The sequence below is a fragment of the Urocitellus parryii genome, chromosome 10, assembly GCF_045843805.1.
Source record: "Urocitellus parryii isolate mUroPar1 chromosome 10, mUroPar1.hap1, whole genome shotgun sequence".
Classification (NCBI taxonomy): Eukaryota; Metazoa; Chordata; class Mammalia; order Rodentia; family Sciuridae; genus Urocitellus; species Urocitellus parryii.
Window position 1 is genome coordinate 125584989 of NC_135540.1, and position 12158 is coordinate 125597146.

A 12158-nucleotide genomic window follows, 5' to 3' on the forward strand; every position below is an offset into this window, starting at 1 on the left:
TACATTAAAAAAAAAAAAAAGGAAAATACAGAAATAACTACCAACAGTGTCTGAGAATAGAGACTAAGTTAACATACATTGCATGTATTGCAGGCAAGGCGGAGGCATTTTCTTTAAAGCTTTTGCACAGACTTCATATAATCTTTAAAAAAAAAAAAAAAGCAGGCCTTTACAAGATTTGACTTGCTGAAATCAAAACATTTCCACCTCATGAAAAGTCATAAGATTTCAGCTTAAAAAAAAAAAGTTCCAGCCTTAGACCAAAAGAACCTGGAAGAGTATGTTAATTAAACAAGTGGTCAGGCTTGGAACCTGAATGTACTTTAGAGCAAAAGCTCAAAGGGGGATGGGGAAAACAACCTATTTGGTAACAAGGTATACTATATACTGTGATATAAAAAAAGGTATGGTGAAAATGTACCTTTTACTAAAGCTTATACAAGTTCCTTGGTCCATAAAAACTATGTTAGATTTGTGCCTTCTAGTTTGCTTAATGTTTATTCCAGCCACATTATCTATTTCTTGCCCATTTAAACAAAACCAAACAAAACCAACCAACCAAACAACAGCAACAAGAACAACAAAAAACAGCTGAAAAACTTGATTTCCAACAGTCTGTACATACTGATGTTTTTCTGTTTTACTGTGGCTTCTGCATTTCAACTCAGCACTTGCAGGTAATGGGTTTTTTAATGGTATCACCTGGTATGAAGTTTTCCCAAGAAACCACAAAAGATTGTTCTTTTTTTTCTTTCTTTTTTTTTTCTTTTTTTGTCAACTTTTTGCCACACTCAAGTCAGTTTAAGTCCTAGCAAAAAAGACGGTAGTTAGGACACCACTGTTGCTGTAGATGATGTGACACTGGTTGAATTTGTGCTGGCATTTGTGTAACTCCCCTCGCTGTTTGTGTTTGATTCGTTCGGGGGCACTTGGCTTGAATTGGCTCGAAGGATTGCTCCAGCTGCACTGCAGTGTGGCCGTGGCCCTGGTTCCGGTGTGTAGGTAAAGGTAAGGCTGGTGGAATAAATGATTCCATCATTACGGACCAAAGTTACTGGAACCTGAACTGGCTGCCGGACCCATCTCCAACCTTCTCGGAATGCAGAAATGTCTGGAACAACACAGAGCATGCTCTCTCCACATCTGAGAAGGAAAAATAAATCACTTAAAAGCACTTTTAAAAGCAGTAAAGCATTTCAGAAATGAAACAACGTTGTTTAATAAAATACAATGGATGTCAGAAAATAACTCATGTATCCCACCCCTGACAACCTCTGATGATGTACCTGTACATAGTTTCAGCTTCTACATCCCCAAACCACACTCGTAAATTTGGAGTGAAATTCTGTCCTGTGAGTTCAAGCATTGCTACGTCCCCGCCGCCATTCAACTGCAATTTACAGAAAATCATTTTTCATTAAAGTACACAAATTAGGTTCTCATTCATCTTTCAACATCTATGTTTATTTTAAAAGGCTTGATCATAAAGCTAGCTAAAAATATCCCAAGATAACATATAAGTTGATTTAAATTTCTTTGCATGCATGTTGCTCCTATTTTTCTTTTCTTCCTTTCTCTTTTTTTTTTTTTTTGATAATGGGGATTGAACCCAGGGGCACTTTTCCATCAAGCTACGTCTCCAGCCCCTTTTATTTTTTGAAACAGGTTCTTGCTAGGTTGCTGAGGCCAGCCTCAAACTTCGTGTTCCTCCTGCCTCAGTTTCCCAAGTGGCTGGGATTTCAGGCATATGCCACCATGCCGGACCTTATTTTCACTTTTATTGCAACAAATAATGTTTAACAAAATCCCCAGATTGCAAAATTTAAAAAAAAAATCAGAATTACTATGAAATAAACGATGCCAAGCTATAGCTGAAAACAGCTGCAAAAAGTTAAGTTACATTGTGACTAAGTGGTCTCACCTGAAGACTTTCTACGACAGGCACAGGGGTGACTGGGGCAAGGACAGGGCCCATTCCCTCATAAAATGTATACTCTGCCTTATCTGTGCTAATGATTGTCCAGGAAGCTCCATCATTTATCATTTCTTTATTTGGTTCTTTCGGGCATGGAGTGGCCTTATGGAGAAAGAATGTTCAGAAACTGAGTTTTATATATAATACGGCATATTAAAAACTTCCAACAACATTTGCAGAGTGTTTATAGTTTTTACAGAGTGTCATTAAACAAGGAGAACTCAAGTATATTGCTTTGACAGCATATTTTATATATTCACATATTCATATTCATATTTATATGTTCAACGGAATATTAATGAAAACCAAACAGCCATTTTTGTTATAAAATATTTCAGTGATATATTAAATAACTAATAATACATTTCAGTACATCCCTTAATAGTACACATTACTGGTACAATTTCATTAATACAAGATCAGTTTCTGAGATGCAAAATAGATGCTTAAAATTCTTAAGGGCCCTGTAAGACTCAGACACCATGGGAACTCCTTATGTTTAGAGGACAGCTAGAAGCTGATGCATTTTCAGCAGAAGAAACCAAGATCAGGACTGGCGACCTCCTACTCCTGCCATAATACACCTAGACAGGGGACCCAGGTCACTCATTAGTGTGTGTGACCATCTCTCTGGAATGGGAGTTTACAAAGGAGATGAAACTGTAACCGTACTATTAAATCACATGCCCTTCTCATAATGTTCTTGTGAAACCTGAGTTTGATGCAGCTAAAAATTAGCTTTTGAATCATGTCGTCATTACTATCTTGGGAGATCCCAATGTAAATCTGATGAAAATTTGAATCCTCTTTCAGAAAAATGTTTTCCTTATAAAATGTGTGTACATGATTTCAGAAGATTCTCTAAACACATGGAAATCTATTTCTAGATATTACAAGGGGGCTCTCTGTTCTCCTAAAGCCCCTGAAACATTTTACAGTTTCAAGTTTCTTCCTGAGGTAGAATCACAGGCATGTCTGAGGACCCTTGGATCTGAGATAAATATCTGAATACAGTTTCATGTATTTGGATACAATTAAAAACAAATTAGAATTTCATGTTTCTGTAAACTGCTAATCCATTTACACATTTCATTTATTTATTGTGCTGGGGATCTAACCCAGTGCCCTTAGGTATTACTGAGTTACACCCCCAGCCCTACTTGCATATTTTAGATTTCAGCAGTAATTTTAAGACATACCTGAAACTGGATTATTCTTTCTTGAGAAAGGCACAAGTACATTCTTTCTGTATCCTTCAGGTAAAATGCACATTTATGGAGTTGTGACACAGGATCATCTGCATCCAGTAATGCTGTCTGTTTATCAACTTTCCTAATTATCTATATTTCAACAATCAAAAAATAAAAGGTCATCCACACATGAAAAGAGTTATCATTTTGTAGAGTGTCAAGAACACACAGAACATTATGCTATAAAATAATATATCACAGTTAAATGTCCTTATCTACACAGAAAAACATAAGGCTAGGAATAAAAAAAAAAATCCATTAAGATGGTGGGCGTGTCAGAATGTGGAAATTGTTACTCTCTTCCATGAAAATCTTAAAAAAAAAAAAAAAAAAAACCAGAGCAGACCACTTGTTTTCTAGATAAACATTAATACACATATAAATCATCTCATGTTTTTGTGAAAAATATAGGTTCTAATGAGGCATGGCTCATGTGGGGCCTGACACTCAACATTTCTAACAAATTCCCAGGTGATGTTAATGCTTCTGGTCTGTGGACCAGCTAGTTCTGATGATATTCCCAATAATATACAAATATTACAATGATGAAGGAGAAAATCCCTAGATGGCTACTGTGGGTGTGGTAGTCAGTGCAGACATTTTATATCCATTACCCAATTGTTTACATACTTAATAGAAAGTAAACTAAACTAGTTTTTGCAAAAAATGGGCTCAGAGAGGTAAGGTAAGCTGCTCAAAATTTTATAACCCAAATAGTCCACAAAACACATATGGTTAGCTGATACTAACAGACCTTAATGACACTTAACACATAGAAGGAAATCATTAAATAAATGAAGATGAGGATAGTAAAACTGCTTTTAATTTCTTTTTCCCTTTTTATTGGTCAATCCCAACAGCTATAAACTATTTCTCATTTTAAAATCAAGAGTAAAAAATCCCTCTCTGGAGTGCATATCCCTGTCCCTCCATCTTACTAACTCTGTTATTTCTCTTTTCCCTTGAGAGCAAAGGCCTCTTCTCCACTGACCCATCTCTTATAATCTCTCCGATCTTGTCTCAAAGGTTTCATTACAACTACTCATGAAGGCCACTGAGGATTTCAGACAGATGACCTCATGGCATTTCTCCTTCATTGTCTTACTTCACTTTCTTGGAGGCATATGGCAGAGACATTCTCCTCTGGGTGCCACAGTGCTCTCACCAACCTGTACGGTGTGCAGTGCTGAGTCCTGACTTCTCCTTTAATACTCTATACTCTATGCAATGTAGAGTTTGACTACTCTCAACTCTAAATCTCTAGGCCTATTCTCTCTCCTACATTAACTTTTATATTTAACTACCTAATCAATATACTGTTTTTTAAACAAAGGAAATATATTCTCTCTCAGTTCTTGAGGCCAGAAGTCCAAGATCACCTGTTCAACATTTCTATCTTATGATATCCAATATATGCAACTAAAGTTTAACATAGCAAAAGCAGGATTTTGAATTTCCTAAACTGATCCTTTCTCAACTCAACAATTCAATAAATGACTTCTACTGCCACATCCTTATTGCTTTCTCGACACAGTAATCAGAACTATCCTTCTGGACATAGATAGGCCATCATCCTGTTTAAAAACCCTCCAGTGGCCTTCTATCATAAGAAAGTAAGATAAAGTCCTTTACCTTAGACAGAGAGGGACCCTAAAGATCTTCCCAAGCTTACTTTGCAGCTTCATTTCCTGCCCTCGCACCTGCCTCTCTTTGCTCTGGCTACACTGGTCCTCACACATTCCTGTCTTAATTTCTGCTGGACTCATTCTGTCAGGCTCAAGTGCTCCTCACCAGTTCCTTGACTCCATTCGGTCTCTGATCAAACACTGTCACTTTAGAAAGACTTCCATGAACTCTCTAAGCCCTGTCCAATCCTCCACCTCTTTATCTCACTTTTTAAAAAATTACCTTCACAACCGTTTATTTTTTTCTTATTATTATTTTTATGAGGTCCTGGGGATTGAACTCAGTGCCTCATGTGTGCTAGGTGAGCGCTCTACCACTGAGCTACAGCCCCAGCCCCACAGTTTCTTTAAATCGACTTAGGAAAATGTCATCTTTCCTCTCCCCTCCCAGATCTGATAAGCATAAAACTTATTACAAAAATAACAAATATTGAAATATATACATTAATCTACCATAAGTCTCCGAAATGTCACCAACTCTCCTTCACCCCGTAAACCAAAGGTAAAATGGGCAAATTATTTTTCTGATTCTTGTGTCCTCAAATATACCCTTCATCACTAGCTAAAGTCTCGTTTGTGGGAAAGGCTTTAACCTGTACAGTAGAACACTTACATACTTTCTTGAGGGGAGGACAATTTTGTCCTTTCAACCTTAAACTCAAGGAAGACAGTGGTCCTGCCCTGCAACAGTACCAAAAACTTAACATTCAGCATACAGTTCTTTCTTTACAGAACAGGTCCAAGGGTGAATGAAGCGTTACTTCCTCCTCTTTCCTCCTTTTCTCTTGCCACCCACGCCAGGTGGCCCAGCATGCTTCTAGCCTCCCAAACCCTGCGGGTTCCCTTTCCTCTTGCCCTTCTGGCTCATTTTTCTCCTTTTGGCGGCCTCCTTCTGGTCCCCTTCTCTCATCTGCTTGCTGCTGGCTCTCATTACATCCAGCTGAGGCTTTTTACCATTCATGACTCGAAGTAGCTCCAACTGGTTCTTTCTTTCCACTCCAAAGTTCCCCAAAAGGGGATGAAACTTCCTCTTCTTGCCTGAACCCCAGGAAGCCAACTCTTTGGGGAGGCGAGCGCCCCACAGAGGCTGTGGTGATTTTGGCCACCTGCATAGCGCGGCCCAGCTCCTCCTTACTCTGGTGTCTGGTAGGGTGCATACCAGCCGCGCTGGGCAGCTGCATCTTGTGTGCACCGGCCAGATTACGCAGCCGGTTCAGCTTGTTCTTGGCCAGGCATTCCTTCTTGGCCTGAATCCGCTTGGCGAACTGGTCTTCTACGGGGTTGGCGCCATTGGGAACCTCAATCAGCCATTCCTTGTAGTCATCCCCGGCGCGCTTTTAGTCCCAGCGTGGCCGCCGTCACTAGCAGCTCACCTAGTCACACACCAGATTGTTTTTCTTCTCAGAATGGATGCCCTTAAGGTGCGTGAACTGCTGCCAGCGTGCGGCTTCTCATGCGGGCAGGCACATGGTAGGCTTCGGTATCCAGGCCACCAGCACCTCTTCCACATGCTCTGTGGGCAGCTGCCACAGCTGGTTGATGAGCAGTTGCGTATTGTCCTGTGCCAAGGCCCGCAGCTCGGCTTCTGGCATGGGTCCCACCTGCTGCAGCACTAGGCGTGCGTGCGTGTGTGTGTGTGTGTGTGTGTGTGTGTGTGTGTGTGTTCCAGTTGAAAGCCAGCAGATTACCCAGGTCAAATTCCAGCTCCAGATCCTTGTGCACTGTGGTGCGTTGCCTCTTCTCTACCTCTTCCTGCTCCGCCTTTGCCAGCAGCGCCTCTACTTCTGGCTCCAGGTCGGTCCCCTAGCTCTGAGATTAATAGTTGAAGTCACTTCTCCTCTTTATCTCATTTTAATTGGCCTTTTTATCACTACATAAATCTTTTAAGATATTTTCTGTCTAGCTTCCTAACAGAATGTAAGCTCCACAAGGAGAGGAATTGTCCTGTTTTCTGCTGTTATTTCCAGCCTCTGGGCAGTGCCAGGCACACTTCAGAAGGTGCTCAGGACTGTGTGGAAAATGCATGCGCATATGCACCTACCTTGTAATGCTCTGTGTCCTTACAGCAACTACTCCCCGACAACTGTGAGGACTGAATTAATCAATGTGGTGCTCACAGTGCTGCTACTAATATTGTGCAATGTTACTGATTTCACTACTTCATTCATGCCTCACTGACATTCAGAGATCATCCTACTTCAGCTAAGCCACAACTGTAGACAGCTCTAATCTTTAGTTAGGGTTCCTCATGTTTACACATTTTTAGCTCTGCATTATTTTTAGTCAAAATATTTGTCATCCTACCAAAAGTAATTTTTAAGTTAAAAGGGAAACTACATTTTCAGTGATTATAGCTTCTAAGATAGTCGGAGACTAATTAAACTCAAGCACAATGTTTTAATTCAATGTTCAAGGGCTACATTTAAATTTAATGAGGTTTGGATTTTAGAGAAATAACTGATTTTAAAAATGATGTAAATCTCAAGCTTCCCAGAAGTCTTGGAATTACTTAACATCTTAACCAGTTAACTCTACAACTGTAATCTGTGTGCCTGTTATTTCAATACTGGCTAGTAATAGTACCCACACTGACCACACGTGGTATGTTTTCATTTCCCTCAACAGTACTTCAGACCTAGACACTGATGAATGACTTTGTTCTCACCAATAAAGAAGCCAAAGACGGCATTAAAAATTTACCCCGAGAATGTTTTTAACTATTAAGAGAAAGAAATTTTGAGAAAAAAGGGATTACAAACTTATTACAACTCAGATATGTTGTGTGGTGAATTGTACATTCATTATACATTGGGGGCTGCTTGAGTAACAGGCCCTTTCCTCTAAGCAAGCTGGTTTTGTACATTTTGTTGGTGCAATCACTATATTTCAGAGACTAAGAGAATACAGCCCTCAAACAGAAGCTTATTTTATTCATTTTCCTAACGCTGTACTTGCCCAGTAAACACTGGCTGATTCTATGTTATTGGGCTGCTCATCCAAATGGAGTGATGTGCATTCTAAACGGCACAAAGAGCAAAGACTACTAGTGTGACTTCAACACATCAACACCTAAGGAATAGAACAAATCTTATATGCTCCTAACCCTGGAGTATCTGACATACTGATGAGTTTGTACAATTAAGGGGTTAATAGTTAGTTTCTAGTTAGTTGACTTGACCTGCATACACAATCTGTTTTGAGAGCACTCTAAAACACCAGGATTTTCACTAGGACACTTATTCCACCAAAATTTGGTCAGGGAAGAACAGTGTTTCCAAGCAAAGCTCTCCAATGAGGCTAACATTTTAGGAAGTATCAAGAACAACTTTCAGGGCTGAGGTTGTGGCTCAATGGTAGAGCACTCACCTTGCATGTGCAAGGGTTCAATCCTCAGCACCATATAAAAATAAATAAAACAAAGGTACTGTGTCCAACTATAACTAAAAAATAAATATTTAAAAAAATTTCAGATAATAAGGTAGGATTAACAACTTCCTTCTCTTTTGGGGGAGGTACTGGGGTTTGAATCCCCAGGGAAGCTATACCAGTGAGCTATATCCCCTGTCCTTTTTATTTGTTCTATTTGTTGAGACAGGGTCTCACTAATTTGCTGAGGCTGGCCTCTAACTTGTGATCGTCCTACTTTGATGTTCTGAATCACTGGGATTACAGGCATGCAACCCCACACCTGCTGAGGATAATTTTTTTAAAAGCATATAAGAGCTAAAGAATGTTTGTACCTGTTGAAAACTGCACAACAGTAGAGATCAAACTGCATATCAAGAGGTATAGGAAGTAGTGTACTAACTAACCTCTACCTATGATTCTGAGGAAAGTAGTCAGAATTTCTCAATTATAGAATTTCTAGAAGGGCATGTATCAGTATGTTAATGATGGTGCTACAACTTTTTTCTAATAAATCCCTTAATTTTTTATTATAACTTTGAATATAAAAATTCAATTAATGATGACTTTCAAGCAAGGAAGACTGCTTCTACTTTGCATGAAACCTTAAGTGAAAACACTTAAGATTTGGGTCTGTCTTCTAGATGGTCCACATGTAAGCTGTTGCAGATCAGAGGTATAAGCCTCTGAACTTGAGCTCCTCTAGTATAAGCAAATGAACGTCATCTCTGGAATAGGGTAACACCCAATAAACTAGAAGAAAAGAGCTGAACAATTGTTGACTTTTTTTTTGTTTGCTTCTTTCTTTTCATTTTTTACACCTGTTCTTCCCTACCTTTACAATTTTTGTTATAATTTGTTGCAACTTCAATGCTTTATAGATTAACTGTATTATAATTCAATTAATCTGTAATAAGCTAATATTTTAGCTTATTATATTGAAGGGGAAATTTGTATAGCCATGAAATAGAAAAATAAAACAAAAAATAGATAAATAAATGATACATTTATTCAGAGATCTGCAGACCCCATCTGCTTCTGCTGAAATCAAGCCCCAGAAAACAGAAGTCAATGAAATATAAAGCATGATAAAGAATAGCATTACTGAATATTCTTCCACTTGCCCAACACCTTCAATGTGATCTGGTACAAACTTACCTATAAATCCCTGTCACCTTAGTGTAACTGAATCATATTCTTTGAGAAAAGGAAGAGAGTTGAAAGGGACTTGTTTTCATTTTACTAAGAAAAATAATCTTACAGTTTCAAGATGCTCTAGCAAACAAAAAGCCCCAATTCTTATGCTTTTTCCCCCAAATACCAAATTTTATTTATTTTTAACAAATCTATATTGTTAGACAGTAAGCTAATGAAAATAAGTTTATATTTTGAAAGGAATAAGAATTTCTATGCTTTTGAAAACTTTGATCCCATAGCAGAATAAAACAGGTGCCACACACACACACAAAAAAAAAAAGAGTAACAGTGTATATGCATTAGTAAGGAATTAAAAAATACTGTAACTTACAGTGCCCTCTATCGACACGTACAGATACACAACCAAAAGGAAACTGCCACAAACTTTGCTAGGAGGAGCCTAACAGGAGGTCATTAAGAATGCACTTGTAGCTGGGCATGGTGGCACATACCTGTACTCCCACTGACCCCAGAAATTGAGGCAGGAGAAATCTTAAGTCTGAGGTTACACAAAGCAACTTAATGAGGCCTTAAGCAATTTAACAAGACCCTGTTTCAAAGTGAAAAAATAAAAAGGGCTGGGGATGAAGCTCAGTAGTAAAGTACTTCTGGGTTCAGTCCCCAGTATCAAAACAAAAAATAAAACAAAACACTTGTAGTAATAGGCTAGTCTTTAAACCATTTCAGAAATAAGGTAGGATGCTGGGCAAGGTGGTAGATACCTGTAATCCCAACAGCTTGGGAGGCTGAGGCAGGAGGATCATGAGTTCAAAGCCAGCCTCACAAAAGCAAGGTGCCTAGCAACTCAGTGAGACCCTGTCTCTAAATAAAATACAAACTAGGGCTGGGGACGTGGTTCAATGGTTGAGTGCCCCTGAGTTCAAAAGAAAAGAAAAAGAAATGATTAGGAACTATAAGAAATAGGGATAACTGACATTACCTTTTTAAATTGAAAAGCATACAATTGAGGTATATTTTTATATCTGAATGTTAGAACTTTCCTGTTTTAAGAATTAATTTTTACTTCACACATCACTAAAGCAGAAATAAGGCCTTACCAATCTTGGGAGTGCCATGCCAGTAACTGAACATACAAGTTTGACTGTTTGTCCATAATGGATGTAACCATCTCTGACTGTGAATTCTTCTCCTTCTGATTCATCATCATCCACTACAGAGGATAGAAAAAGAGATCAAATTATCATCTTTTAGAATTTATTATCTGCATGGGAAAATGATAAAAATTAACATACCCATATAACTCATTATCAAAAGTATTTAACAATGCACATTTTAATACTCACAGAGATGAATGTAAAATGCTCCCCACTGCTGTGAACTGGCATGGAAATTACCTCCTTCTACATGCAAGTATCTGGTACTAACTGTCTGGGACCGAAGTCGATTAAACAAAGCCACCTTTGTTCCTGAGGCAATGCATACTGCAAAGGAAAAAACAACTGCTGTTTATGTGACTGGGTGGTGGGAGTGAGAGAATAAGAAGGGACTTCTGCTTGGCAAGTTATGACTATTTGTTATAAATTAATAAATATATAAAATTATATTATAAAAATATGAAGTAATCTGAATCAGAATGCAGATTCTGATGACAAATATTTTAGTCTGATAAAGTACAGATAACACTGAAAAAGGTCAAGTTAACCCCTATTAATAATGTTAAGCTAAATGATATAAAATATGTTCATAGAAGTCATTTTAAAATGAGACCTGCACGGTATGCTTAATGAAAAGTTATAGGAAAAATCATTTTTAAAATAATAAATAGATTATAATACCATTTACATATTTAAACCATGTGTACCTAAATTCACTGATGAAAAAAATATCATTGAAAGAAAAAAGGCCTGTGTTCTACCCTACAGAATATATGCATAGAGAAGCATTTGCCTGTGTTGTGATTTTAGAAAACACTGCTGTCTTCTAAAATACCTTAAATGTTGTACTGCATGAAACCTACCATAAGTAAATTTTTACTTACTTCAGATGTGCAAAACAAGTAAGTTAGGAAAGTTACTTTCCATGTAACTTAGGAAAACATTCTGAAAGTGAAATATGTTCTCTGCCTTCAAGAAATTAATATTCAATATAAATACAGAAATTAAAGATGTTAAATAAAACTATGTAATTTGAACTGAAAATAGCCTGAATACCAGACATTATATGCCTCCTGATACAAGAGACACATGACCATCCGTGAAGTAGTCTTGCCCTTCAGCAACAACAACAAAATAACAAATTTAAATCTTATCAAGATTCTAAGATTAACCACATGCAAAATTTCTCTTCTGAACAAACTTTACAGAGTCTGCTGTGTTTCAGCATCCCCCAAAGCCCTTGTGCCAATGCAAGTAAAATGATTAGATTATAAGAACCATAATTTAATCAGTGAATTAATTCACTTGATGGATTAATAATCTGAAAGGACTGCTATTCTGAATGGTAACTCTAGGCAAGTGGGGTATTGTTGAAAGAGGTAGGTGACTGGGAACAGCCTTTGGAGACCATATCCTGTCCCCTTGGCTCTTCCCCTCCTCTTTGCTTCCCAACTGTCCTGAGGTAAGCAGCTTTCCTGCTGCCCTTCAGCCATGGTATTCTGCCATATCTTGAGCCCAAAGCAATGGAGTT

At 38.1% G+C, this 12158-nt stretch overlaps 1 protein-coding gene and 1 pseudogene across 1 annotated transcript in view; both read right to left on the bottom strand.

Annotated features, from left to right (window-relative positions):
• Positions 1–712: 712 nt before the first annotated feature.
• Positions 713–12158, bottom strand: part of Rbpj (recombination signal binding protein for immunoglobulin kappa J region) — a 93273-nt gene continuing 81827 nt past the window's right edge. The window contains exons 6-11 of the mRNA XM_026403799.2: positions 10817–10954; positions 10571–10683; positions 3175–3315; positions 1922–2077; positions 1287–1390; positions 713–1143 (exon numbers count right to left, since the gene is read on the bottom strand). Of these exons, the coding sequence (XP_026259584.2) occupies positions 828–1143; positions 1287–1390; positions 1922–2077; positions 3175–3315; positions 10571–10683; positions 10817–10954 (968 nt within the window). The 3' untranslated portion in view covers positions 713–827. The remainder of the gene's footprint in view (positions 1144–1286; positions 1391–1921; positions 2078–3174; positions 3316–10570; positions 10684–10816; positions 10955–12158) is intronic.
• On the bottom strand, positions 5691–7078 carry LOC144257308 (ribosome biogenesis regulatory protein homolog; annotated as a pseudogene).